Source organism: Clinocottus analis, unplaced genomic scaffold, assembly GCF_023055335.1.
Source record: "Clinocottus analis isolate CAN_PGR_092001 unplaced genomic scaffold, fCliAna1.0.p SCAF_8, whole genome shotgun sequence".
Taxonomy (NCBI): domain Eukaryota; kingdom Metazoa; phylum Chordata; class Actinopteri; order Perciformes; family Cottidae; genus Clinocottus; species Clinocottus analis.
In genome coordinates, this window is record NW_027176240.1 from 19,703,735 (window position 1) to 19,729,795 (window position 26,061).

Consider the following 26,061-nt stretch of genomic DNA (forward strand, 5'->3'; position numbering starts at 1 on the left):
CTCCTCTGGTGGTGGAGAAGTCTAGAAGAAAGTTACCCTGCTTCTCTCTTGATGTGTTCCTCAGTCTGTTACCTGCTGCTCAAGCAAACACAAACAATGTTCACACCCATTTCTTATCCCACAAAGTACTGTTTGTGTATGTACATGCCTGTGTGTGTGTGTGTGTGTGTGTGTGTGTGAGGGGGGGGGATGGGCTTTAAGATCGAAGGCGGAGGTAAAAGGCGAGGGCTGGAGGCATGGGAGTCGAGCGGAAGGTCGTGAATCCCTCCACCTCGCCCTCGATGAGGGAATAGCTGTCTTTTTCAGCTCTGATGATTTCTGACACTGACCATCTTTTCCCACTCAGATGACCCAGCAGATGTCAGGCATGGCTGTGAGCGGTGGCCAGTCAGGGGCCCCAGCGGCCGGCTGGCCCGCGACTCCCCCGCCGGCTTCCGGCCAGACCCTCAGCACTCAGCTGTGGAAGTGACGAGGAGGAGGGATGAGTTTGTGGGGGCGGGTGTGGTGGTGGGAGAGTGTGGGGGGGGGGAGAACAGAAGGCAGTCTTATAGCAACAAAAACAGCCAAAAAAAATGCCCCTGACCCACCCAGCGCTGAATAAAGAACGCACAAGGGGGATAGTTTGACTGCCTTTCTAAATAAAAAAATGAAAACTACCTGCCATTATGACATCCCACTGGATGGAGCGGGGGAAAATAATAAAAGTTTGGCAGCTGTCGTTTCCCGCCTTCATTCAGCTTCCTTTTCTTTGTTGTTGTTGTCGAAAAACAAAAACAGCAGAATCTGCAAGAAAAGAAAGCTTCTGGACCGATAACTTCAAGTGTCTATTATAGTAATATTGTATCCTTACCAGAACGGATAGTTAGTGAATAGTCTTTCAACACCTACAGTAGATATGGCTATCTTGTGGTTGGTCCCTCCCTCTGCTGTGTATATTGTAACCCCTCTCCTCTCTTTCCCCCTCTCTGTGGGGCAGATAGTTGTCTGAACAGTACTGTATTTATGTGATTATGATGTGAACCTCCATTGTTTTCAGAGCCGCCCTCTGCGTTCCTTTGATTTTGGTTTGACCTGTTTGACGTTCCAGAGGTGAGGTTGTCCAGGTTCCTTCACGGCGTCCTGTGGATTTTACAGTAGCATTGCTGAAACAGGGTTTGAAGCTGCTTATTTACGCCACACAGGAACAACATCAACAGCACGTCACATGATTCGCTAACTGAACCGTACTGCACATGTGCAACTTTCAACGCAGATGAGAAAGAAGTGAGATTGCTCACTCGTCATCAGCTCTGGGAAAAAAAACAACTATAAACAATCGCTGCGTTGGAAATCTGTGGTGGAAATAGCTGACAGGTGAGCCGTCACGCTTCCTTCTCGTCTCTGCTGAGTGTTGCACATGCTCAGTACTGATAGTCACTGCTCGTGACCATATACATTAAACCAAATGTTTTTCTCAAGTTCAGGTAACAGGATTTGTTAAACTAGGGGAAAAATCTTTAATGGTTATGGCCCCAAAAGATGATTTCTTTATCAACCCCTCCCTCCTACAAAAGCAAAAAGACTTGAAGGAAACATTTGCAAGCTACTTAAGTGACTGCACCACCCACGGGGTTGGCATTGTTATAAAGTACTCTAAGTCAGCCCATCCAAAGACTTCGATAAAAAGATTACCAATGGTGATGATGCCACAGACAATCGCATTGTCTCTTTGCTTGGTATCTAGCTGGAGCCAGAGGAGGTTAGCTTAGCTTAGCATCAAGATTTAAAGCAGGGGAAACGGCTCCTGCTTCTATCCAATGTTTTGAAAAGACATTCTGCAGAGTACCACCACCTCTAAAGCTCACTAATTGACTTAAAATGCCCTTTAGTGAATGGCACAATAATGCAGTATTCAGTGTAATAACAAATACTCAGATTAATAAAATGGTTTGCCAGACTTAATCTTGCTTAAAAGTGTAAAAGGCTGAAAAAGGGTTTGGAACCACGCATTCATATTCACACTACTCCGGCTGTGACAACTCTCTTGTTGTCAGTGTCCATACTTTCATAAGCAGATGATTCAATGAAAACAACCTCCATGGATCCTGTTAAGTGATTGTCGGTCCACCTCTGGGCGCTTTGACAGCCACCTAATGAGCTGGGTTCAGTAGAAGCCGGGCATTTGTAGAAATGAGCTGTTTCCCCTGCGCTCCCCGCCACACATCAATGCGCTACTGGAATCGCCGCAGTATGTGTTTACTGCACTTTAAATAGCAGAGTAGGTCGTGTTTTATCTCCGGCTTTGTCTTTCGTGGTTTCGTCAGTCAGGTCGCTTCACTTCCAGCTGCTTGGGGAGGATTTCTACTTTTATTTTTTTCTTCTTTTAAAAAAAAAAAAAACTGGACCAATGTTGCTCCCCTCATGTGTGATGTTGTAACTGTATATCTGTATATTCTGCCATCCACCATCTTTGTTGTGGTGTTTTGTTGTGTGCAGTACAAGAGAAGCACAGTTATTCTGAAGCAAATAAACCTTGGTGACCAATCAGAGGGCTAGATGATGGAAGGGGGGGCAGCGTTGGTAAAAGGAGACCTGTATGAAAACCGCTGGATGGGTCACATCGCCACTGTCCAGTCCTCTTTTATTTAGAGTAAGAACCAAGCAGTAAGATTAATAAACACACATACTAGTGTGATCAGGAGTATCGATACAGGTTTCAATTCTCATTCTCAGTATGGATACATAGGTACCAGCTGTGCTGCCCGTCTGCTCTCTCTTGTTTCAAAACGGCAGGTAGACACACACACAGACACACACTGCTATTTATCTTTTAATAAAGATCTCAGATTTTATGCCCTCAATGTTGTCGGTCTTTTTTCTGTGGTATGGAACTGGTAGAACGTGTTTTTTCAAGGTGTTTCAAAGTTACACTTTCAATAAAGGGACAACACTAGTGTGTGTACACTCTCTCTCTCTCTCTCTCTCTCTCTCTCTCTCTCTCTCTCTCTCTCTCTCTCTCTCTCACACACACACACATGCACAGAGTTAGACTTGGAATCCATTGTTATGCATTGCAATAATTATAATTCAGAGAGGGAGCTCTGACAAAATCTAGTTCATGAGGCAGAGCAGGAGTGTAATTCATAATCATGACAGAGCTCAGGTCAGGACTTATAATACAGGCAGGATATGTATTTAGTATCCAGATAATCTAATGCCATGAGTTTACACACTACAGTAGATGGTGGTGTGCACCTGTAAAGTTCATTATCAACCCACCTGTAACCAAAGAGGGAGACCCAATGCATTATGGGATAGCGTGTTGAGCCCGCAGTAGTCTTTAGCTGACAGTCTAACAACAACAACTTCTTTAAAGGTGGCTAAAAGGATAAGTAATCACAGAAAACATTCATTATTGGATGTAGTAGTTTTATTAAGTCTCCATTAACCCTTTGGTTCCCGGCTGGATGATGAACCTTCTGAACGTGACGCGAGAGCTCCTGGTGGGAAAGCTACTACGGTGACGAAGCGGAGTACTGTGATGTCATATACACTTAGTGGACTTAAATGTGTCACTTATCTTTCTGTACCACGGCCTCTCGTGCACTATTAGGCTCGTTAGAGCTGAACTCCTCCCGGAGAGAGTTGACGAGAACAGGCAGCAGGGAAAGACGATGAAAAGCAAGAAGTAAGACGTTTCCCAGCAGGCCTCAAATAATTGTAACAGAGTTACAGCACATTACAGCACATTCAATGAAGATGACATTATTCATATAATGAGTACTAGGCATGGACCACGATCCAGATAACCACCATTAACTGTCTCGCCTGGAAAGTGGACGAGCGCAGCTTTCAGCTGCCTTCAATGAATGAAGAAACAGTCGGATCCAATCTGTAGGCTACTTGTAGTGTACGGACCTCTTTTAGACTTGTTATTATAAATATACTAATCAGCCAATCACATGGCAACAATATCTATCTGCATTTAGGCATCTGGACGTGGTGAAGACGTCTTGCTGAAGTTCAAACCGAGCATCAGAACGGGGAAGAAAGGGGCTTTAAGTGACTGAACATGGTATGGTTGTTAGTGACAGACGAACTGGTCTGGGTATTTCAGAAACTGCTGATCTACTGGGATTTCCACACACACACAGCCATCTCTGGGGTTTACAGAGAATGGTCCAGTGAGCGGCAGTTGTGTGGACGAAAATGCCTTGTTGATGTCAGAGGTCAGAGGAGAATGGGCAGAGTGGTTTGATACGGTGGAAAGGCAACAGGAACTAAAATAACCACTTGTTACAACAAGACATGCAGAGTACTATCTCTGAACACACAGCATGTAGAACCTTGCAGCAGATGGGCTACAGCAGCCGAAGACCACGGCGGACGCCCCTCCTGTCAGGAAACTGAGGCTACAATTCGCACAGGCTCACCAAACGTCTTTGATTTAAGCTGCGACATTCAGATGGTCTGTGACGCTGTTCTTTCTGTACACATGACATCTACTGTACTGAACCGATGTGAGGTCACAGGACCGGGGATGTGGTATACGCGTCCAGATGGTGAAGCCCTCTGAAGAGAGTTTTTTATTTGTGAATTATGGCAAAACAAAATACATTGAATTGAATTAAATGGTCCAGTTAGAATTTGGCGCACAACATAAAAGCCATCCATCCTGACTTGTATCAACGGTTCAGGCTGCTGCTGCTGCTGCTGGTGGTGCTGGTGGTGGTGGTGGTGCTGGTGGTGGTGGTGGTGGTGCTGGTGGTGGTGGTGGTGGTGGTGGTGGTGGTGTGGGGGATATTTTCATGACGCACTTTGTGTCCCTTAGTACCAATTGTGCGACTGTGACCTGGTGGTTTGTGTTTCTTCAGGACTCAAAGGTGTCGTTAGAGCTGTGTCTGTAACGGGACGACGGTCTGTCAACTATTTTTTTGAATGCTTTGTAAGACATGAACAGTCTTCACTTTAGATGAGGTAAAAGAAATACTTAACGAATACTTAAATAACAAGTAGTAACTACCTGTATTAATCATGAACTGCAGCTATTAAAAAAAAATAATTTACTAACACTTTACAAATTATCTTATTAATCCTCTATAAGTCCTTAGTACTTTATTTCTAAATGGGGAATCCATCATTTATAAAGTATGAAAACCCAAGAATGAAACATTCATAACTGTGTTTATGAATTGCAAAGTAATGAGTTACTAATAAGTGCTTATGTTGGAATAATGCTTTATAAATGATGAATTCAGTGTTGAATCATGCTTTACTGATGCTAGATAGCGTGTACTTATTATTAAGTGCTTTTTCTTTTGCTTGTCATCTTCATTTCATCCCCTTCCTAGACAGATCCTCTATCTTCCAGGTTGAAGTACCTGCCACTGACCTCAAGTCCTCTGTCAAGGTTTTAATCAACGCAGAAGCTGATTCTTCATCCGTCTTGTTGTCCTCAGGCACCCGTTCCCAGGTCGTCATCCACTTAAAGACTCCGGCTGTTACAGTCATCAGATCCAACTAGTCCTTGTTGCCTTCCTGATAGGATGGTTTGAAAAGGACAAAGGACACTTCATAGTGGGAGTGAAGGACACTCTGTCGTGAGTTAGGGCCCATGGTGCACTACCATACTGATACCATCACTGCAAGTAATTTAGCCGTTAAACAAATCCAAATCTATTTTACGTTCCATGGTTGTTCCTTCGATCGTTGCTGTCGTTTGTCTTTATCCATGAATCCATTCTGCTTGAATATTCGGGGCTGTCGAACCCACTGGGCTTTCCCCTTTAGTAGCAGGAAATCCATCCCTTCTTTGGCAGGTAGTAGCTTACTGTATGCAATCGCACATCCTGCTTCTCGATCACATGTTGTCTTTTATCCTCCATCCTTGGAGCCGTACAGTCCTGCATGTTTGGACCGGTTGTGCAAATCCCTATTTTTCTCAACCACATTTCAATATATTCTTCCTGCAATGGATGAGCATGGTTACGTCCCCATCTCAGTTCAATCTGTTTTCCCTCCAGGTAGGGCATGTTCAGGACACAGCGGGATGATACAGGGCATGGGAGAACAGGTTGGAACTTCCATAGCTGTGTTTGGAGATGTAGGTCTCTATCGTATTGAAGATCCCATCCGACCCGCACACATCTATGTGAGTCCTTCCTCGCCTGAATTGTCAGGTCCCTGTTCCTCCATTACTCTGCATTGCTGCACCACAGAGGCCCTTCAGGTATTGAAAACCCCTCTCTGGAGAGCTGTTTAAGGTGGGGGTCAAGGAAACTCACCTGGCTGTCTCACTGCCGTCCCTCCTGACGGTTACCCTGCTTCCACTCAGGACCGGGAGGCCATCTTGGCCGTACGCCCGCTATCAGTTAACGGCAGTTTTCCTCTAATGGACCCTGGCTCTTGGTAAGGTGGAAGGTTAGATTTTAAGAGCTCGATTTGAAGCTGTAATGGTCTGTTTAGTGCACTAGGAACCAACTGAACTATGTTGATGTTCTACACACAGCAGTACTTCACTTTTCACAAACATGAGAACGCATCACTTTCATACGATCAACCTCCAGGACTACATCGCTTTGAATGCAGATTATATATTTATTGCAGGATTATTAGCAGGGGTATAGCAACAGCTCAATGATTTACTTCAGTCAATTACGTTACAGCTTGATCATAACATCCATTTCTGACTGAGCTGAGGTTGGGTGAAAGTCCTTTCTGTGAAATGAATCCTTTGAGGTGTCGGAGGAGATGCCGGTCCTGCGTAGACACCTGCCTCCTCCTGCCGAGGGAAAAGAAGTCTGTCTGCGATCCTCTTGACTCCGTACAAAATCACAGGAAACAGTGTCCTCCTTAATCCTTTGTGGGCAGAGGGGAATGAGAATCTCCGTCAGCCGATTCCTGTCCACGATCGAGGTCCTCTGATCCGTGACCAGAGACAAAGTTGTCCACTGCTAGACCTGGAGGACGTCCCGGTGTCCTCAGCTGAGTACCGGGAGGTGTCCCGCGTCGAAATCCCTCTCGATGTATTGAGTCCTCTCTTCTTATGTCCCTCAGTCGTGCCATCGCCCTCCTCCCTCCCATCCTCACACCCAGTTGCTCAATGACATCATTCCTCATTACAGTTTAACACACACACATTTTGACAGGATACGCTCGCTCAGCTGAAAGGCCGGTGCTCCTGCATGCACAGACGAGGACAAAGCATCCCTGCAGTGTATCAACGATGGCCGGGGTCCGAGGGTCACTCGCCACAGCGATCCCCCTTCCCAAAACACACCCTCCATTCATCTGCAACCCAAGTTATCACCCACACACACTGTGTGTGATAACTTAACGTTAACCTAACATTACATAGTACCTTCACTTTATTCAATCATAATACACAATGCAAAATCCACTTTTAGGTGACACTCATTGTGTATGTATGCTCTGTGTTCCTTGGCCTGAATCTTATAGTCCAGTATTTATGTCTTCACTCATGTCAACTCTTCTGGGATCTCAACTGCACTTGACAGCCGAGAGCCTCAAATGTACGGTAATATCACAGAATCACAGTTAATTTGACAAAGATGTATTAATGATTAAAATGACATCAATTATTCACATGGCACTTCAGCAACATGATGATTTTCTTTTCTTTTTTTTTGTACGTTTCTACTTTTTACATCGACAAGCCGTGGATGGAGGAAATGAACCGGCCAACGTCATCCCAGTTTTGTAAAAGCCGAGCACAACAAGAAGCCGGCCAGAAGTCTTGAATCATGCAGCTCCTTCAGAGTCTGTGTCCACCGAGAGCAGATCGCATCCACCCATGCTGCCGCCAGTCCCCCGGGCCAAGAAGTGACGGCCGCGGTCGGCGTCTGGTTTCCGATCCGCCGCCCGGCTCCTCCTCTCACACCTCGATGACCACGGTGTCTTTCCGAAGTTTGGTCTCATTGCCGAGGTGTGGTTTCTCCGTGCGAGTGTGCCAAACCAGCACCTGAAGAAGAGAAGCCAGAAAAAAAGGTGTGAGTGGGGAAAGGGCTGACGGTGGAAATGCTGGGCACTAAATGAAGAATGAACAGACGGTTGTGCTCGGATAACCACGGCATGGATGCGGGTGGATGGCAGAGATTCACTGATGCAATGCACTAACAAAGACAGATATATATATATTGTTTTGGAAAAACAACATTGTGGGTTTAAGGATCCATTTGTTTTATTACAATTTGGGTTTCATTGTTAAAGTGTAGTGATAATTCATCAGCGGCAGCACTCTAGAGACCAGAGATCAGAGCGGATCAGGAATCTGTTCTCTCATATCCCCCATGAAGCTCAACCTCCGTTACATTGGAGGGGACCAACACAAACGTCTTATTTGTGTGTTGACTTTGGTGGTCTCTGTGGTCAGAAGCAGTTCTGTTTCCAAACACCACAATCCCCTGAGACCAGCGGTCCTCAACCACCGGGTGCTGGTCTGTGGGTCCCTTGGCACGGGCCGCACAGAATGAATGAATGAAACGACCGGATACGTCCGTCTGTGCGTCTGAGCAAGAGGCCGACGCATAATACGACACAAAGCACGTTTCGACTCTGCCGGTGTCTGCCGAACATATCCTGAGATCGCCAAAAGATCACTGGAAACCCTGCTGCCGCGTCCAGCATCCTGTCTTTGTGAAGCCGGGTTTAAGGTACGGAGGAGACTGGACGCAGACAACACACGGCAGTGTCATCGTCTCCCGTCACCCCGAGATGGGACCGGCTCGTTGCAGAGAAACAAGCTCAGGGCGAATTGTTTCTATGCACCTTATTTTTGTTCTCATGCTTATCGTATCATTTTTGGGCAATCATTTTTCCCATGAGGAACAGAAAATATTGTGGCGGGCCGGACCAACAGCCTGAACTCATTTGTGAACTCTCCGCGACAGAGTTTGAAAGGACTTCCCAGCATGCAGCTCTGTGGTATAATTTGTATAAATGTGAAACCTTATCCCTGACAGCTAAGTAGCTCCGCTCAGTGGGTCTAAGGCTAAAACTGTGAAAATGAAATGATACTTCCTGATGACATTAATGGCAATGCCTGTCTGTCTGACGGCATGTCCACCAGGCCCGCCCTTAGCGCCAGGCTTAATATTAATAATACTTAAAGAAAGAGTGAATAGAGTACTTGGCGGGCTGGATTAGATCGTCCAATGGGCCGTATGCTTTGCCCACCCGTCATAGATGAAACCGCTCCATAGCGTAAAAAAGCTTGGGGCTTTAGATTATTATTAGTGTAGCGCGCACAGTCCTGCTTCCCTTGCCCCAATCATCGTCCCAGCGCGTGAACACAGAGATGGGTGGTGGAGTTGGCTGCGATGGGGCACGAGCTACTGTCCTGCTGAGAGCAGCGCGCTGGCCGCTGTGAATAAAAGGCCATATGTTGGTTTGCAGCCGCGGGCTTTTGGTATTTCCCTCGTTGCAAAGACTTTTTGAAGTGAGGGCTTCCTTCCTTGATGACGCTCTGATGAAATACCTGTCAAATGAAAGACACCGCCGTATTCTTTGAAACACAGATTTGCATTGTGTCTTCCTGCTGTTGAATTTGAAGCGCGCCGGGCGGGATTTTGTAGAAGGGCTTTTGGGGAGAAGTCTGACACCTCCCGAAAACGGATCGCATCAAAAGCAGCTCGCCACAGCCGATTTCACAGCAATATCTTGGTGAGGGAAAGCAGCGAGATGGATGCAGAGATTTATCCTTTTGCTGGTGAGAGGGACGCGTGTCACTCCTCGGGGAGTTCAGGTGGGGTTGTTTAGAGGAGAGTGTTTGTTTCCGCCTTTGGCAAATGAGCCTATCATTCACAAGTGTGACATTCCTGTGTCCAAAGCGACACACACACACACACACACGCACACACAGGCCTGATTTATTGCTGGCTGTCGCTGTTTCTGGGCTTCTTCAGGTGGAACGTGTCACTTCCTGCACACCGTGCTGCTAATTGGCCCGCTTTGCATATCTAACGAGGCTAATGTAGTAGCCACTTAAGCATCACTCCGGAGTTGTGAGGAAAATGCTGCAGTGTGTGTGTGCTAATCATCCCCCCAACACACACCACCACCACCACCTCCCTCGCTTCTCCCCCTGCACTCACACCTCTCTCCTCCTTTTTTCTCTCTCTGATGGCTTTGCTCTTGCTTTTTTTTTTTTTTTTTTTACCTCCCTGTCCTCCTTCCTGCTCTATCTTTCTATTCCTCCCTGAGGCAAAGTGGAGACAAAAAGAGCTTTTCTAGTTTAGAGTATTATGGTTTTTTTCTCTTTCTCTCAGTATGCTATTAAGGCAGAGAGAGAGAGGGAGAGAGAGAGAGAGAGAGAGAGAGAGAGAGAGAGAGAGAGAGAGAGAGAGAGAGAGCGAGAGAGAGAGAGAGAGAGAGAGAGAGAGCGAGAGAGAGAGAGAGAGAGAGAGAGAGAGAGAGAGAGAGAGAGAGAGGACTGCATCTCTTGTGGAGATGCAGTGGAAGATTTTACCTTGAAATGAGATGCATCTCGGATGATTGCACTTCAATTCCAGTTTATTGAAACTTGAGTTTTATTTTTGTAGCTTTGGCTGTCATTTATATGGGTTATGGAAATGTACTCGCTAAATATAAGGCTGTGCAGAGAGCCCTGTATTTGTTGATTGTTTTGCTATTTGTATTAGAATAAAAGTGGATATAGGCAGACATTTTCAATGTCCTTGTTTTACACTTATGATAACAAAGCGTTCGTACATATCTTCTTCAGTACACTCTTTGATATGTATGATTGCTTCAGACACAGGGTGAGATGCTTGCAATAATTGTGCATTGCAGATATTGACAGATGTTTAAGACGCTGCTGAACCTTTGCAGGCTTTACAGTCCTTGGTTGGATCTGCACAGATGAAATGCAGATGACGGCAGACAGCAATAGGAGAGTCGCCTGAAAGGCTATTTAAATATCTTACTACTCCTCTGCTAATAATATCAGCTCAGGCTCAGTTTCAGGGCAACACCATCCTTTCACTCTGCTTCTGTATACCCGTCACATCAGTCCAAACACCGCCTGAGCGCACAGTTATGAAGACCACCGGCTTTTACCAACACCGTGACAAATATAACATCCAACTCATTGGTTTGCAATAAACTCAAAATCCCTGGTATTTATCGGTCGAGCTCGAGTGCTTACCAACGTCATTGCTGAGATGTAGAACGCAGCGCAACTACGGCAATTACGGCAATTACGGTAAAGGTCAAAGTTGAAGTAAACTGGAGATGGGACATTTTGGCAAGTATTCATACAGTTCACGATAGTTTCCTCCTCAAAATGACTTTGGCTGACCTGTGTGTTGGGTCTAGAGCTCCATGAAGTTAGTCCATTCTTCAGATGTCTGAGATGTCACTGGTTAACTTGGTGAGGAGCCTTTCCAACGTGCAACGGATAAAAAACAACATTTGTGAAATAATATAAAAATGTTGTCCCTCTGACCTTGAGCGAGCCTTGTTTCCCCTTCAGTAAACTAGCCAGTTACTCTCTTTGCTAATGCGAGAACACGGACACTGGCGTGTGGTACTGACACTAGTGTGTCTAACTGAAACTAGACACGTGACACTGAACCACCTCAGGAAAAAGAAGTGGCGAAAATCATTTACAATTTTACGCCGTGAATTGACGTCGTTTTCTCTGTCCTTTCAACTGCTGTTTTTCAAATTCCGGGAATAAACGTTTAATCTCGAGACCCACGATGCACGGAGAGAAAAACACAACCTGCATGACTCTATTCGTACGTGCACTTAAGATCCATTAAGGATGGGATCCCCCAGGTCACAGATGCATTCAGCCACAATAATGAAATCAAATGAGCAGAAACCTGAGAGCCGATGCAAATGAAATAGACGGAGGTGTAGTCTTTCAGTCCATGACATCAGACGTCACTGCATCCCTTTTCAGGTCGCTTCAGGTGTCATTACGTCTGTCTTTTCCAACTCCATTTTCAGTCACTTCATCCACCTCTTCTCTCTGCACTCCCCCTCCTCTCCTGCTCACTTCTCTATCTCCTTCTCCTCCTCAGCCATCATCTGTCTCCATCTGTTCCGGCCTCCCCCCTCCTTTCTTCTCCCGTCACCGCTGTCTGTTGCCATTACTCTCCTGCTCTAACTACATTACAGCTCCTGTCAGTCGTCTGCAGATACTGACCCAGCCATCAGATGAGCGCTTCTGCCCTCCATTGTCAAGGTCGGGATTCAAGCTCTGTGATCTGATCTCCGATGCATTCCTCAAAGTGGATAGAGCCTGGAGCGAGGGCGCGACACAGCTGCTGCATTGGGCTTTTATTTCCAATCATTTCAACCAGTAATGTTGGTTCAGATAATAACTAGAGCTTGAGAGTTACTTGAATCTGTGCAGCACAAGTTGATGTCGGCCAGATAGTTACAATTCTGTTGACAAAAAAACTGCAATTTAATGATGCAACTGGTGCGGAGCCGATTGCTCGGTCTTTGGTCTTTCTTGAAAAGTGCACATCTGAACCACTTCACACTCGATGCTGCACTTTCTTGGGTCCCATCAATAGTTTACATTGTCGAGTAAACATGTTGTTTGGGTGTAAGCGCTCACAGAAACATTCTCGTCTGGTGACCTTTGGTTCAGAAGAGTGAAGTACTTCAAACCTGCATCGTTCAAATGGCCAGCATGGCTGTGAAACAGGAGTCTGGTTGGATGGCAGCTCTTCCGTTCATTGGTTGCAAAAAAATCAAGTATCATGAGCAAGACTTGAAACTAGAGATTGAGACCAAGAACTCGTGTTTGCAATGTTCACTAAGGTAATGAAGAAGGAGTCGCCCCCTGATGGCCATTAGAAAGAATGCAAGTTTAACACTCTGTCTTAAGCTCAAGCTTGAGATCAATCTGTGCAGATTTCTTGCGTTAATGTTTGATGCACTACATTTTCCGTTTTCAGAATAATAAATGACGATGATGTGGTTAAAGATAGCTATTAGTTATCGAGTCTGTTACTGATTTTGGGTGAGTACTTAGTGAAAGATAGTAAAAATAATACTTTTCAGGCCTTTAAACACATCTGACCACACCAAACGGGGATGTCACAGGCTCCTGGAACTTCACTGCAGCAAGATGGGAAAAGATTTTCTAAAGGTGTTGAGTTAGTATTTAATGAAATATCATATCACCTTGGTTTAATACAGGAGACGTTCCTTTGGGTTGTTCTCGGTAGGTGTGTCTGTTTAATACATTTTGTAACAGAAGACACATAAAAGCCCCGGCTGAATCGAAATAGATTCAGCCCTTTTGGATTTTTTTTTTTATGGATTTAAGGAAAGCTTGATTGATTCCCCACAAATACTACAATCAGAACAAGTCCACTTTAAAGCCATGGCTTCACAGTGTGGGAAATCCACTTATTCGTTTTCTCGCAGTCGATTCAATACAACGCTCCAGCCGGGAGATGTTAGAGTAACTTCAAAAAAATAAAAGGGTCTGTGCAGTTGTACCTTGGCTGACTGTCTAGTTTACATCCATGTCTGTCCAAACATATCACCACTTCATCCTTCTTTTCTTTTAGACATTTGTGTCATTTGTTAAGTCACAGTGACCTTTGACCAGCAAATTCAAACCAGTTAAACCTGGAGGCCAAGTGGATGTTGCATACGACATAGACTGTAGATAAGAAGTGATAAACTGACGTTTAGAAGAATTGATTTCGGCGATTTGGCCGCCGCAAATCCCTCCAGACGGGAGGGTAGGTCACAACATCTTGAAGGGAGAAATATCTGCTGGACGGAGTTCCTCTTAAACCACACGTGGTCATTTAAACTAGAATCTTTGAGTGTGGTTGTACGTAAACGGGGCGCAATGGACTATTGTGTTATCGCCTAACTATTCTGAATAATCTATTCAGTATCTTTAATAACAAGAGAAGTACATGCAGGACTTGTGATCAGTGACGTTACAGCTACAGCGACTGCACACTGGATCAACTGTCTGAGTGATGATGGCGCCTCTCGCCGCTTTTGTAACTGTGATGCGTGATTGATGCCGATATCGCATCTTCTGGTCTATGCGCTGCTGGGCGCTGACTGATGATGTCACAGCCCGCTAATGGCCTGTATTAATATTGGCGGCAGGGCCCCTCCATTAGTGTAATGGGGCTGATAATGATGATGATAGTTTCAACACAAGAGCTGTCTGCAGCGGCGGCAGCAGCCAGCTGTAAATGATGATCCAGCAACCCGCAGGGGGGTAGGAGGGTCTTTATTCAATTCCCTGCAGGAAACATTTGCCCATAACCCACCAGGGACTTTCAGTACAACGATGTGACCTGCACATTTACGATGAAACAGTCAGTGGACATTCCAGATGAAGCACTTCCTTGCTGAACGTGTCTCCTCAGAGAATGAAAATACTGTTTGCATTGAGTATCGTGGAGAAAGGAGCGATTGTTTGCAGCAAACAGGGACGTGACGTTTAGTTCATGTATTCCTTTCACGGTAAAGATGTAATAAAACTCATTTCTTACAAAAGTCTTTTGAGGCGGCTCCGTGATGGCTGTCAAGAGGATGAGTGGCTTCATAAAGCCAAGGGCCAACAGGAGCCGTGGTGACTTGAGATGAGCCGCATCGATCGGAGCTATCGGAGCAAACAACTCGAATTGATGACGCCGTCACGTCATTTCTATCCAATCCGAGTACGGTGTGTGTCTACGTTTAGCCTGAGCCACCAGCCTAAAGTATGACTCATGCTGTCAATGGTGGGAGGAGATACCCCAGGGTTAGTTACTGCGGGGATAGCAGCCATTAGTATGAGTGCAGTTTAATATCTGCCACACACACAAACACACAGAAGACGGATGAACTGGGCTCTTATTAAACCCGAGTCAGTGCCATCCACCTCCAGAATGAAGGTTGCAGTCTGATAACGCGCTTATTATATAGAGGGCCAACCCTGCCCTGCATAATCAAACAAGGGCGAAAGCCAGAAAAATCCTTTTGGATTTATAGCGAGCACAAACCGCATATTGTTATTATGGAGACATGACTTTTGACCCTTAAACACAAGCGCAAGGGAAGCCTGTTTATTTCATAAATATATCTGATCTATACTGAGTCTTAACACCAAAGTTGTCGAGATCACTTATTTTGGTCAAATATTATCTATATGCATTTTATCGAAATGTAGTTTTCTCAGACAAATATTTATTTAATAATAATAAATGTGTGTTAAAAAGAGTGTGAACTGAGTCTGTTGACATCGCTGGGCCGGCCGCACATGCTTTTGGTGCACATGAGCGCTTTCATTTTGTCGGAGCGGGATGAATAATGAATAATCTATCATCAACCGACGTTGTAATTTGCATTTAAAACATGGGCTGAAAGTGTATTTAAAAGCAATACACCTTTTGTAAAATTCATATAATAATATCTCCTCACGGTCTGCTAGCGCTCAGTGAAAAAGAAAACGAAAACAAGAAACTAACTTGTGTTCTAACACAGAAACAAATAGAGGCAAACACGTTTAACCACAATGAAGCACCAACAGACTGTGAAGTAACGCAGCGTATTCTGTTTGAATGAATTATGTTTCAAGAAATGTTTGAATACACGTTGAGTTTTGGACCTCGGCTCACGTCGGTGCCGGCAGCAGCAATGTATATTTAATATACAGAACATTTTAAAAGTGTCAACACACACAAAGTAGATACATTATTGTTTTTCCTGTTGAGGCCACAGGCCTCCAGTCCAACAAAATGACGGACGCCCTTCAGATTTCTTCCGTCATTGCAGCTCGAGGCCGCCTCTCTGCTCTCATATCACTTCATAATATGGCATACATGGTACATTACACCCCTAGCGTAGCACCCAGACTCCGGTTCCCAGTCAGGCAAACACTGTTAGCGCTGTAGCTCTGTCAGCACGTTTGCTGTAGTTGTTCGTGTTCGCCGTAGCTTGTTAGCTATGAGTTGCCGGCTCAGGCGTTGCCATGTTGAGAGCCAATGGAAATGCTTCACGGAAGCACAAAGCTAGGGTGACTGAAGCTAAGATTTGAGTTTGTGAAAAAGAGGACACGTCGTCACAGGGGCCGTTGCAAACAATGCAGCTACAGGCCGTACGGTGAACCCCGTTATCCTTTTATCCCGCGCCACAGTCGTACATCTACACGACCTTTAGCTCATAAAAAAGAACAAATCGCGCTAAGCTACAAAAAAAAAATGTTGCTCAGTTGATTATTGATGCGGCCATGTTTTATGCAGAAGTAGTTTCTCCAGAGCGTAACAGGATATTCGTCGCCAGTGGAGGTGACGAGGTGCTCAGTGTTGCCAGATTGCTGATGGTGTAGTATCGTACCAAAGGCTCAACATGGCTGTATTTGGAGGATAATTTTTGTGCATCTGGCAACCCTGAGATCGGTCGACCAATGACAGCTCTCTCTACCGTCAGAGCTCGCGCAAGAAGATGAACGTAAGATACCGTTTACAAACTTGTAAGAGCGTAATAACGGGACGGTGTTGAATCCCTGCCGGACGGATTTCTTTAGGTCTCGAAATGAGGACATGTCCGAGAAAAAGAGGACGTCTGGTCACCCTAATGACGCTGTAAGGCACATAAGGTCCTTGACACAAATTGTTACATCATCAAAAGCAATTCCATCTGTTGCCATGGTGCCAAGCATTGCCTGGTTGCTCACCCGTGTGCAATTGTTGGCCTTGGGCTCCAACTCGGTGACCTTGGTGATCTGCTTGAGGAAGTCGGACTCCTGCATTCCCGGCTGGGAGCCGCGCCGCTTGAACTGCGCCCGCGGGTTCGCCAGGATCACCTGGAGGTTCACCGCGAAACCTGAGGGGAAAGAGAGAGAGAGAGAGAGAGAGCGAGGGAGAGCCAAGAAGGGAGAGAGAGGAGAGGGAGGTTAGCCGGCATGGATTAAAAGCACATTAAGAGTCTATTATAATCGCAGCAGAAAATGATAGAGCGCATTAGTGTATCTAATGACTATAATATGGCTGATATGAAATTCCTTTACCACAGGGGTCTGCTATTCTCTTGTGATAATTACGCTATAGATGAGAAGGGAAAGCATGAGAAAGTCAGAGGGAAGTCAAACAGCTCAGGGTGCTAGTGTGTCGTAGCAGAGGTGAGGATTAATGGCTGGCTCGCAACCAGATTTAATCAACCTGATTAGAAAAATTGGTAACGGTGAGACAAAATGTGAGCCCGGCATAATTGCTTGGAAAGACATTAGCTGTCCTGCAGCACAACCAGATGATATGATTTGAAGGTCGAAAAGATTCTAATTTTGAGATGAAATGTTCAAATGTTTTTTTTTTTTTCCCCCATGAACCCGATAACCCGGCTTTCTCTCCTTTGAAGGCAAATCAAAGGCAACAAACTGAACACAGAAGCTACACTGGACCGCTGCAGCCGCCCGCGCTGCCGCCCGCACTTAACCTTGCTCCCCGTCAACATGCAAGAGGAGAACGCGCCGTTCGCACATCCAATGTGATGTCCGACCCCGCAGCCGGAGGTCAGGCGCTGACGCTGGTGCGTCATCTTTGTTGGGCCTCCACCTCTCCAGCTAACCTTTTTAGTGTCGCGGCAAAACGCGGATCCTTGGATTTTTTTTTTTCCTCTGGGCTTTTTCGTCGAGGTAGATTTGTGGCAAATATTCAGCAAAGTGTGCTTCTCAATTGCCTCTGTTGTTCCGTCATAGTTTGTCTGTGTTTGGCAAGTGTGTTGACGCCAAAAAGAAGCAACTCAGCATTTATATTAACGGGTGCTCTTTAAATCCAAGACTGGCCTCTAAATGCCTCAAGTTGTTATTAAAATCCATTGAACTGATGATTGTCGGATCTCTTTTAAAGCTGGTGATTGAATTAAAAGTATTGAGTCGTGTGTGTGACATTTGTTGTTCAGTTCACTATAATAATCCTCCATTTTAGTCCTAGTTTGGCTACGGTCAAAGCTTTAACCTAAGAAAATGAAGATAATCTCGTCGTTCAAAAAGTCCACAATGATAAAGAAAATGCTCTTTCACATTCTGGTGAGGAAATAGTGAAGAAGTGAGGGAGATTCCCGGTGGTCTTGAGACACGGCTGGATACAGCTCTATGGCACAATGCTAATGTAGGGCGGGCGATCTGGAGGAAAGTACAATGATTCCTTGTTCATGATAATGATGAAGGGTGGACCATTATTCCATTTGCATCAACCAAACAATGTGATTTTTGTTGAATAATCATTGGTTATTTGGATACATGTCATGATCTGGGCGAATAGTTGACTCTGATTGGCTGCATTGTGTCCATTAAACCCTGATAATGGAGACCGACGAGGCAGCCACAGTTAAACTGTTTGTTGACTGTCCTAAATGAACGCGTTGGCTACTGTAAAGGGAATAAATAAACAGGTTTAAATATCTCAATTACAACGATAAGTGAAGTCCTTCAGTGCCTCGTCCTCTGAGCACACGGTGACTGTAAGACACGAGTTACAAGGAGTAAGTTAGAATAAGCGATTCACTCTTCAACTCGCTACCTCAGGCTGCGGACAACAGTACACATGGCCTCCCTTTGGTTTGTAAAAATATGATATTGATTTGGGGACAACGACATGTCCGGATAGCTCGCTAGCCCTGTTGTTAAAGATAGAGTTGAATTATATTCATGTTTGTTAACAGCACGCATTGACTAATGTTACAAGGATAACATAAATGTATGCTAGTGTTACGCCAATTGAACTGTTATGAGAATATTCATATTGATTTTGGGACAATGCCATGGATGTAAGCTAGCTTGTCGTGTTAAATTAAGTTAGTGTTTGTCAACCGTACGCATTGTTGTTGGCTGTGGATCTTGCGAGCTTAAAGATAGCTTTCTGACTATTTACTGGTGCTCGGTACGTTTCCATTGTGTAAGAATCTGACGAGATCGCAATGATTGAGCGAAGTAGTAGCAAACCATCAGGGCTATCAGGGAAATAGAGTGAAAGAAATGTTAGATTCTGGTTGCAAAACGCACAAAATTACAAATGATTGGTCTTTTTTTTTTCTTTGGCAAGTGACGAGGTTCTAAGTTGGATAATACCCGACAAAGTGTCCATTATCAGAAAATAATGGAGGACACCAGTCGTCGAAGGATTCTAAAATTTAAATTAGCATAGCATATGGAAACATGGGTGTGCTTCCCCCCACTGCTGCTGTTCGGCAGGGTCCTTAAATACCCCATCGAGACACATATATGTGTACTTATATACGTGTAGGTAGTTATGTTTTTCAGCAGTGCAGCATTTCTCGAGGGGTGCTGAAGTTTCTAGTTTACAGCAAGACAGGAGAACATTTTCAGAAATTGCCGCGATTCCCCATGCACAGGGTCTCGGCATAATTACAGAATATTTATTTATGCAAATTGTTAGCGTGTGGCGCGCCTTGGCAATCAGTGCATTAGTACTGGTGGTGAATTAGCCTCCTCTCTTTTCTCTCTCCCTCTCTGACAGAACAGCGTTTTCTGAGGTTTGACTCATGGCCAGCAGACTGGAGTCACAAGGTTATACTGACACTGATGACCTTTTTTTCAGATGAACGAAGCAACACAAAGCAATTCTGACACAAGCAAATGCATCCTTTTGCATATCTTTTCTAGATACCACACAGCACACAACGCACATGTGCAGTTTTTAGAGGTGTCCCGTCGCAGGGTCGGCCATAGCAAGGCACCACTGGAGCAGTTTGTGGGCAGCAACTGGCTCCTCTCTAGCTACTGGTCTGGGCTCCATACTTAGTCCATACACTTGAACCAGAGACCTTATGGGTCCAAATCCAAGTCCCATTATCATGCTGGTATAGCGGACTACCGTTGTGAAATAGGTAGTGGATGGGGATGAGAACGTTCAAATGTTTAAAGCAAACTCCCACTGTTGCACAATACCTAAAGAAACACAGACCCTGGTATGAGCTGTAAGGCGATGCTGGTATCAGGCTCATCACTGCTCTGTGGGCGAGACCACAGTCTGATCACAGAGATGAATACAGCTCAGGTTAGCTCATGGATATGAGCCGGCCTCTGCGATATGGAGAGCTGAGATCACAGCTTATCCGAGCTATGTTTGTAACTTTGTACCACTTTACATCTGACCCTCTCTGGCTGACCTAAATGACTGCATGCGTCTATTTCAAGCTACACCATTACGCTACCAATGACTTACTTTCAGACATCAGCGGGTCAAACTTTGCCACTGACCAAACACGCTGTCTATGAAAAGCTATCTTAAAAACAATGTGCATCATTTGACCCCCCCCTAATGTACAAAATGGCCTCCTATGAAGAAAATACTCAGCTGAAAGCTCCACTGTTGCCGCATATCACGCAAGAGTGAATTACTAATGCTGTACACAAATGTATTTATTGAGAAAAATCAAATCAAAGTTGAATTAACTTCATCGATTGATATGATAAATACCAACTGACTCATCAATTTTCGAATAGATGTTCAGTTAGCTTCAATACTAGCGGTGTAAAACAGCCGTCAGCAAAATCAGGACGTGGCCTAAAAACATGATATTATACCACAATCAATATGCAAGTACACGTCTTATGGATTCATGATATAGCAGGAATCCATAAGACGTGTACTTGCATATTTTTGAATTATCAATGTATGCTATCTGTGATTTTAGCATTTTGAGCACCAAATTTGATCTCTTTGATATCCTGAGATATCGCTTTCACAAGAATGGATTGGACAGACGACCTGAATGCATAACGTCTCTGGCCACAGAAGCTTAATAAAACAGCACACTCGCTCAGATTTTCTGCATCACCAAGTGAATGCATTTAAGTTTGTGCTACTTTGTTTGTGTAACATCACTGCCTCAACACTCCACCGAAGAGAACCTCTTCTCACCCAGGAACCTTTAACTTTAAGTTTACAATTTCAATCCCTAACTCTGAACATGAACAGGTTAGTGTCTTTCAGCATGACTTACAATCGCAATCTCACCTTTTATGTCACTAAAAGCTGTTTCCGTGAGGCTTCGGGCTCAACATGGCGGCTCTCGCTTCGTGAGACACCCCTCTGGCTAACCTTTCCATCTGTACATCTAAATATAACTGTTCAAGTCTATGTGCACAGAGGAAATCTCAACAAAGATGTTCTGAGCGAAAGGAGATGTAAAAGAGAAGAGAAAACACTTTTTAATAAAAAAAAAGAAATGTCTAACCTTTCAGTGCTGTATTTGCATTTTAATACTATGAATCTTTGTATTACATATCGAAACAATTTAAATCAAACACAGCAAGGAAAAAAAACAGATGTGCAATAAAAAAGGATGAAAGAAGATTTAATAAACGCTCCCTTGTGCTTTATTGACTTGTATCATTGTGGTGTAACGTTAGGCTTTGGTAGCTGGAGGGAACTATGTGATCACTCTGTTGCCCTCTAGGTTTACACGTCTCTGCTCAATCCCATCGCCATGTGAGTCATTTTTAATTCAGAGGCCGATATGAAACACTAAAGAGTTTACCTCCAGGGCAAAAACAGATGAGCACACTACGCGAGCGCGGTATTAAAATCCTACGCTGGCGATAAATGAACTGTTTAGGTAACAGTCACCAGTTTATGTATCACCCCAGTGGTCCGCTGAGATGCCCTCCAGGAAATGTGTTTATCTGCTCCTCTACAAAAAACACACACGGTTGTGTTTCCTAAATAAAAAGAAAAGCCCTCTCTGACAGGTTTATGTTTTGTTTGAATAAAGACAACTGTAAATCAAAGGAGGAAGGTGACACAGTACCGCCCACACAGTTTGATTGGCAGGTTACCACTTGGGACTTGCGGTGCAAAAACACCATGGCAACAAGCAAAAGCACCTGGCACCGACAGAAATGTTGATCTCATGACCACCAGGGTGGGAGCCGGGTCCAGGAAAACTTGAAGTCTATTCAAAACCAATTCCCTCTGAAGACTCAGCAAATAAACACATTTTCCATTGAAACCGTCTTATTAGCAAATTGTGCTTCTTTCAACGAGCATCTGGGAGATGATTCCAAACATAATTACTTAATTATTAATAAGATAAAACATGAGGGAAGCTCTGAATAGCAGTTGGTAGTTGCAGAAGTTGGGTTTAATAGCACCAAATCAAGATGTTTTTTTCCATGAAATTTAGCTCAAGTCCCTTTATCCCAGAAAAACACTTGTGTAGCATGGGATCTTTAGTCTGAAGCTTTTACCCAACCTTATTAATGCTGCCGTGCAACTGTGACCTTGAACCTCCATTATTATGCTAATATACATCACTTTTATTACCTGAAGTGGCTTCCTCCAGTTTCTCATCATGCAGAAATGCTGTGTGGCAAAAAGCTTGCAAACTAAAAACAAATTTAGCAAACTGACCACGACGAAAAACAACTTGTCTTTTAATGTCGTTCACTCCAGCACAAGGAGACCACTTCACCTGGAGGTGGGTAGGGAGGGGGGGACACAGACCTTTAGTGAGCAGTTTAAAGAGCGAAGCCAATGTGGAGATTTGCATTCTCTCTGCTGACCAGCAGGGGGCGACTCCTCTGGTTGCACATATATGTCAGATTGTGTAGAAGTCTATGAGAACATGACCCAACTTCTCTCTTGATTTATTACCTCACTAAATATTGTAACCATGGTCTCAATCTCTAGTTTCAAGTCTTCCTCAATACAGCATTTTGTTCATTAAGTAAATGATTATATTTGGTAAAATAGACCATAAAGCAGGGTATAATTCAGGGCGGGGCTACCAGAGCCGGACACTGCATCTATAAGCCACTCCTCAGCAGTGCAAATATGGTCACTTGTGTGAATTGGTTGCAAAAAGTCAACATTCAATTTCAATTCAATACGCCAAACTTGACGCTTCCAAACATCAGTGCACAAACCATCAGGTTTGTGCACTAATCGACGACGACGATGACGTCTACTTCTTATACACAGCCTGAGGGTTTTTCTTCCCCTGTTCAGTTGTGCAGATGCAGTTCCACCTCTCCTGCAGTACTTCAGTGCAGGAGGATCTTTAACCGCTCCTGCACACGGACTCCATCCTCCTCTCATCTCACCATCTCAGGAGCAGAGAATCAACACCGCAGGTTACTGGGGGTTAAACACTTTCATGTCTCAATCCCAAGGCAAAAGTGCCACTTCAACCGAGGCACAGCCACGGTGCGTTAGTGTGTCATCTATTCGCTTGCACTGTTTTGCAATGATGCCGCTCTAATAAGGGAAAAAGATTGTACATGTGTGCACGTTCGCCCGCCTCACGGAACACGTGCGCTTGGCCACTCGTATCAATTCAAGTGCTAGCAGGTGTGCACTTGCATGTCTTGCAAATAGATGCGTGATGTTGTAATTGTGTGTGTGTTTGCACTTGACAAGAACACACACACACACACACACACACACACACACACACTGTAGTACTCCACGCCATCATTGTCCAGGCTCCATTGTGTCTGCCTAAATGAGACAGAGCAGGAGATGGGGGGCTTTAGTGGTCTGCTAACAATACAGCGCTGTACAACACAATACTATTAGGACACGCACTGGCACTCACTCAGCGCCCTGCAGACACCCCATTGTAAATCCCATGAATAGTAATTTAAGAGTGAATAAAGTTGGGGCAGCTCGCACAGCGTGGCCATTGTTGTTCTTGCCGAGTATAAAACAAAGAAAAGAAAAATTGTAAAGTTGTAAATCTTAGCGGTGTAAATTGACAGTGTAATTATATAGTGCAGTGTTACATTAAGGCAGATAATTACTCTGTGTGTGTGTGTGTGTGTGTGTGTGTGTGTGTGTGTGTGTGTGTGTGTGTGTGTGTGTGTGTGTGTGTGATTAGGTGGAATGGGTTGGTTGGAAGGAGGACAGAGGGATGAGATCTCAGGCCTCGTGGCGCAGCAAGAAAGGCGGTGATCAAAAAGAGAGAGAGGCTTTTGTTAAGGTGGTTTAATTAACAATAACCTCAAAGGGGCAGACCTGTGTGTGTGAGTGCACCTGTACGTCCGCTACCTCCAGACTGGGTCCACGTATGTGTTTGGATTGATGTGCATGCAATCATCTTTTGTATTATCGAATGACTTGACGTGAATATCCAGCAGAGAGTCTGAACACAGTGTATGTGTGGCTGGGTGAGGAGGGATGACAAGTGGTGACCGTTATTATTTGGTCAGCGTGATAAATTAATTCTCTCTCAGGTGAGGAAGTATACGCATGAGGGTGAGGAAGTATACGCTGGTGCCTAACACTGCTCTGATTGGATTTTCACACTGGAGATTTGGAGATGTAAATTGACTACAAGAGCTGTTTGCTTTGCTCGCAAGTGAACAATAGAAAAGTTTTGCAGAGGAAATGATTGGCTAGCCTACATTCCTAATCTGACCAGTGCGGGTGTCTGTTTGGTGTATGTTGTTTGGTCAATGGTGTTGAAAATCAAAATGATTTTGATTTACAAGGTTTCCTCTGGGGGAGACTCCCCAGACTCTGCCAGTGATGTACCTTCCTGAGTTTGCTGAAGAATACCTGTGAGTCTCAAAATGCTTCTGATTAAATCTGGAAGAAAATCCAATCGTCCAATCAATAATCACTCGTGCTTTGAGGAAATGATCATGAATATAATAATTGCGACATTATTCAGCTAGAGAACATCATCTCAGAAAGCAGTAGTAGCAGCAAATGATAAAAGAGGAAAAGTCAATAAAATGAGCTTTTAGAATGTTTCTTAAGGAAAAGATGACACAGTGTCTCCACCTTTAATACCGACAGAAGAGAAGCCATGTACCGTGACTATGTACTGAGCACTTAAGCTAACTCTCGTTAGCTAACTTAAGTCAGACAGACTCAACCTAACGTTAGCTTGAACCGAACAGACTTCTCTGACTGTACATTAAGGCCTTGGGAGACAACGCGCTCTATTCAGGACACATAAACGTCACACACACGGCGAGCGACTGCTGCGTTCCTCTGATTCAGATTCCATCTAATCTGTCGCTTCTCAGAACCGCTTAATTCAATGTGACTCTGCAATCCTGCGTCGTGATTTATCTCTGGAATAAACAATCAAGCCGAGTAGCACGGGAGCTCCTGTGTGGAGGAGCAACCGTCAGAATATTAAATTGGAAAGATCACATCTCATTTTATGCTAAATTAAGCCCTGGAAAAAACACAGAGGCGCAATTGAAATAGCCGTCTGATCTCTTTAGGTAAACTCACAGAAGGAAAAGATCACAGCGTATTGTTTTCTGTTTGTTCTCGGCTCTGATGAAAGCCAGTTGACCTTGAACTGGTTTGTAATCAGAATCAGCTTTAATGGCCATGGACATTTTCACATTCATGAAATTTGATGCCGGATTCTGCGCTTCGTACTTGTTTACAATACAAGAGCTAGATATAAAAGATAAATATAAAAGAAAAAACAAAAAATAAGACATGGGGGAAACATAAAAACAGTAAAACAGTGTATAAGAGTGAGCTGATCAATAAAATCCTTTGACTGTTTCCACGTTGAGAGCTAAAATCGACTACTTTTTATGTTCTTTTGTCTCACAGTGATCACTCGTAATGCTGAATACGTACAGAGGAGGCATGAAGAAGAACACTTGTATGAGGATACTTTGTCCAGAGATGCTGCTGTGTTCAAAGTGTTGGATGGAACAAATATGTATGATAATGATCCATTGTTGGAACTATACCAGTAGCAGGACTAAAAAAAAAAAAAGGATTTATGTATGTGTCATTAGAATCAAAAGATTTTCTTTAAAAAAATGTCTTGAAGGTAGAAGAAAGGTCAGAGGATAACCAAAGTCATTAAAACTAGAGAGCATCTTGCGATTGGCTTAAAGCAGCGGTTCTCAAACTTTTTCTGTCGCGCCTCACTTTGGAGGAAGCAAAATGTTCGGGCCCCACCGCCCCAACAACATTGGAACAAAATGGTCCCACTTTTTGAGACTCCTCCATCCGTGTTTTTTTTTTTTAATTAATAGATTAAAGAAAATTTGAATCCCAAGTGAACCAGATTGCTTCATCTGACAAAAACTAATAACCTGTGGAATCACCTCTGTTAAAACAATGCAAATAAAGTTCT

At 44.3% G+C, this 26,061-nt stretch overlaps 2 protein-coding genes across 4 annotated transcripts in view; one reads left to right on the forward strand and one right to left on the reverse strand.

The window, feature by feature from the left end:
* The window catches only part of smap1 (small ArfGAP 1), a 77,270-nt gene extending 76,783 nt beyond the window's left edge, over positions 1-487 (forward strand). For all 3 annotated transcript variants that reach the window (XM_068568218.1, XM_068568216.1, XM_068568217.1), the window contains one exon: positions 347-487. In XM_068568218.1, the coding sequence (XP_068424319.1) occupies positions 347-469 (123 nt within the window). In that variant the 3' untranslated portion in view covers positions 470-487. The remainder of the gene's footprint in view (positions 1-346) is intronic.
* A 6,069-nt stretch (positions 488-6,556) lies between these two features.
* b3gat2 (beta-1,3-glucuronyltransferase 2 (glucuronosyltransferase S)) overlaps positions 6,557-26,061 on the reverse strand; it is a 44,958-nt gene continuing 25,453 nt past the window's right edge. Inside the window, exons 3-4 of the mRNA XM_068567810.1 lie at positions 16,655-16,803; positions 6,557-7,960 (exon numbers count right to left, since the gene is read on the reverse strand). Coding sequence (XP_068423911.1) covers positions 7,874-7,960; positions 16,655-16,803 — 236 coding nt within the window. The 3' untranslated portion in view covers positions 6,557-7,873. The remainder of the gene's footprint in view (positions 7,961-16,654; positions 16,804-26,061) is intronic.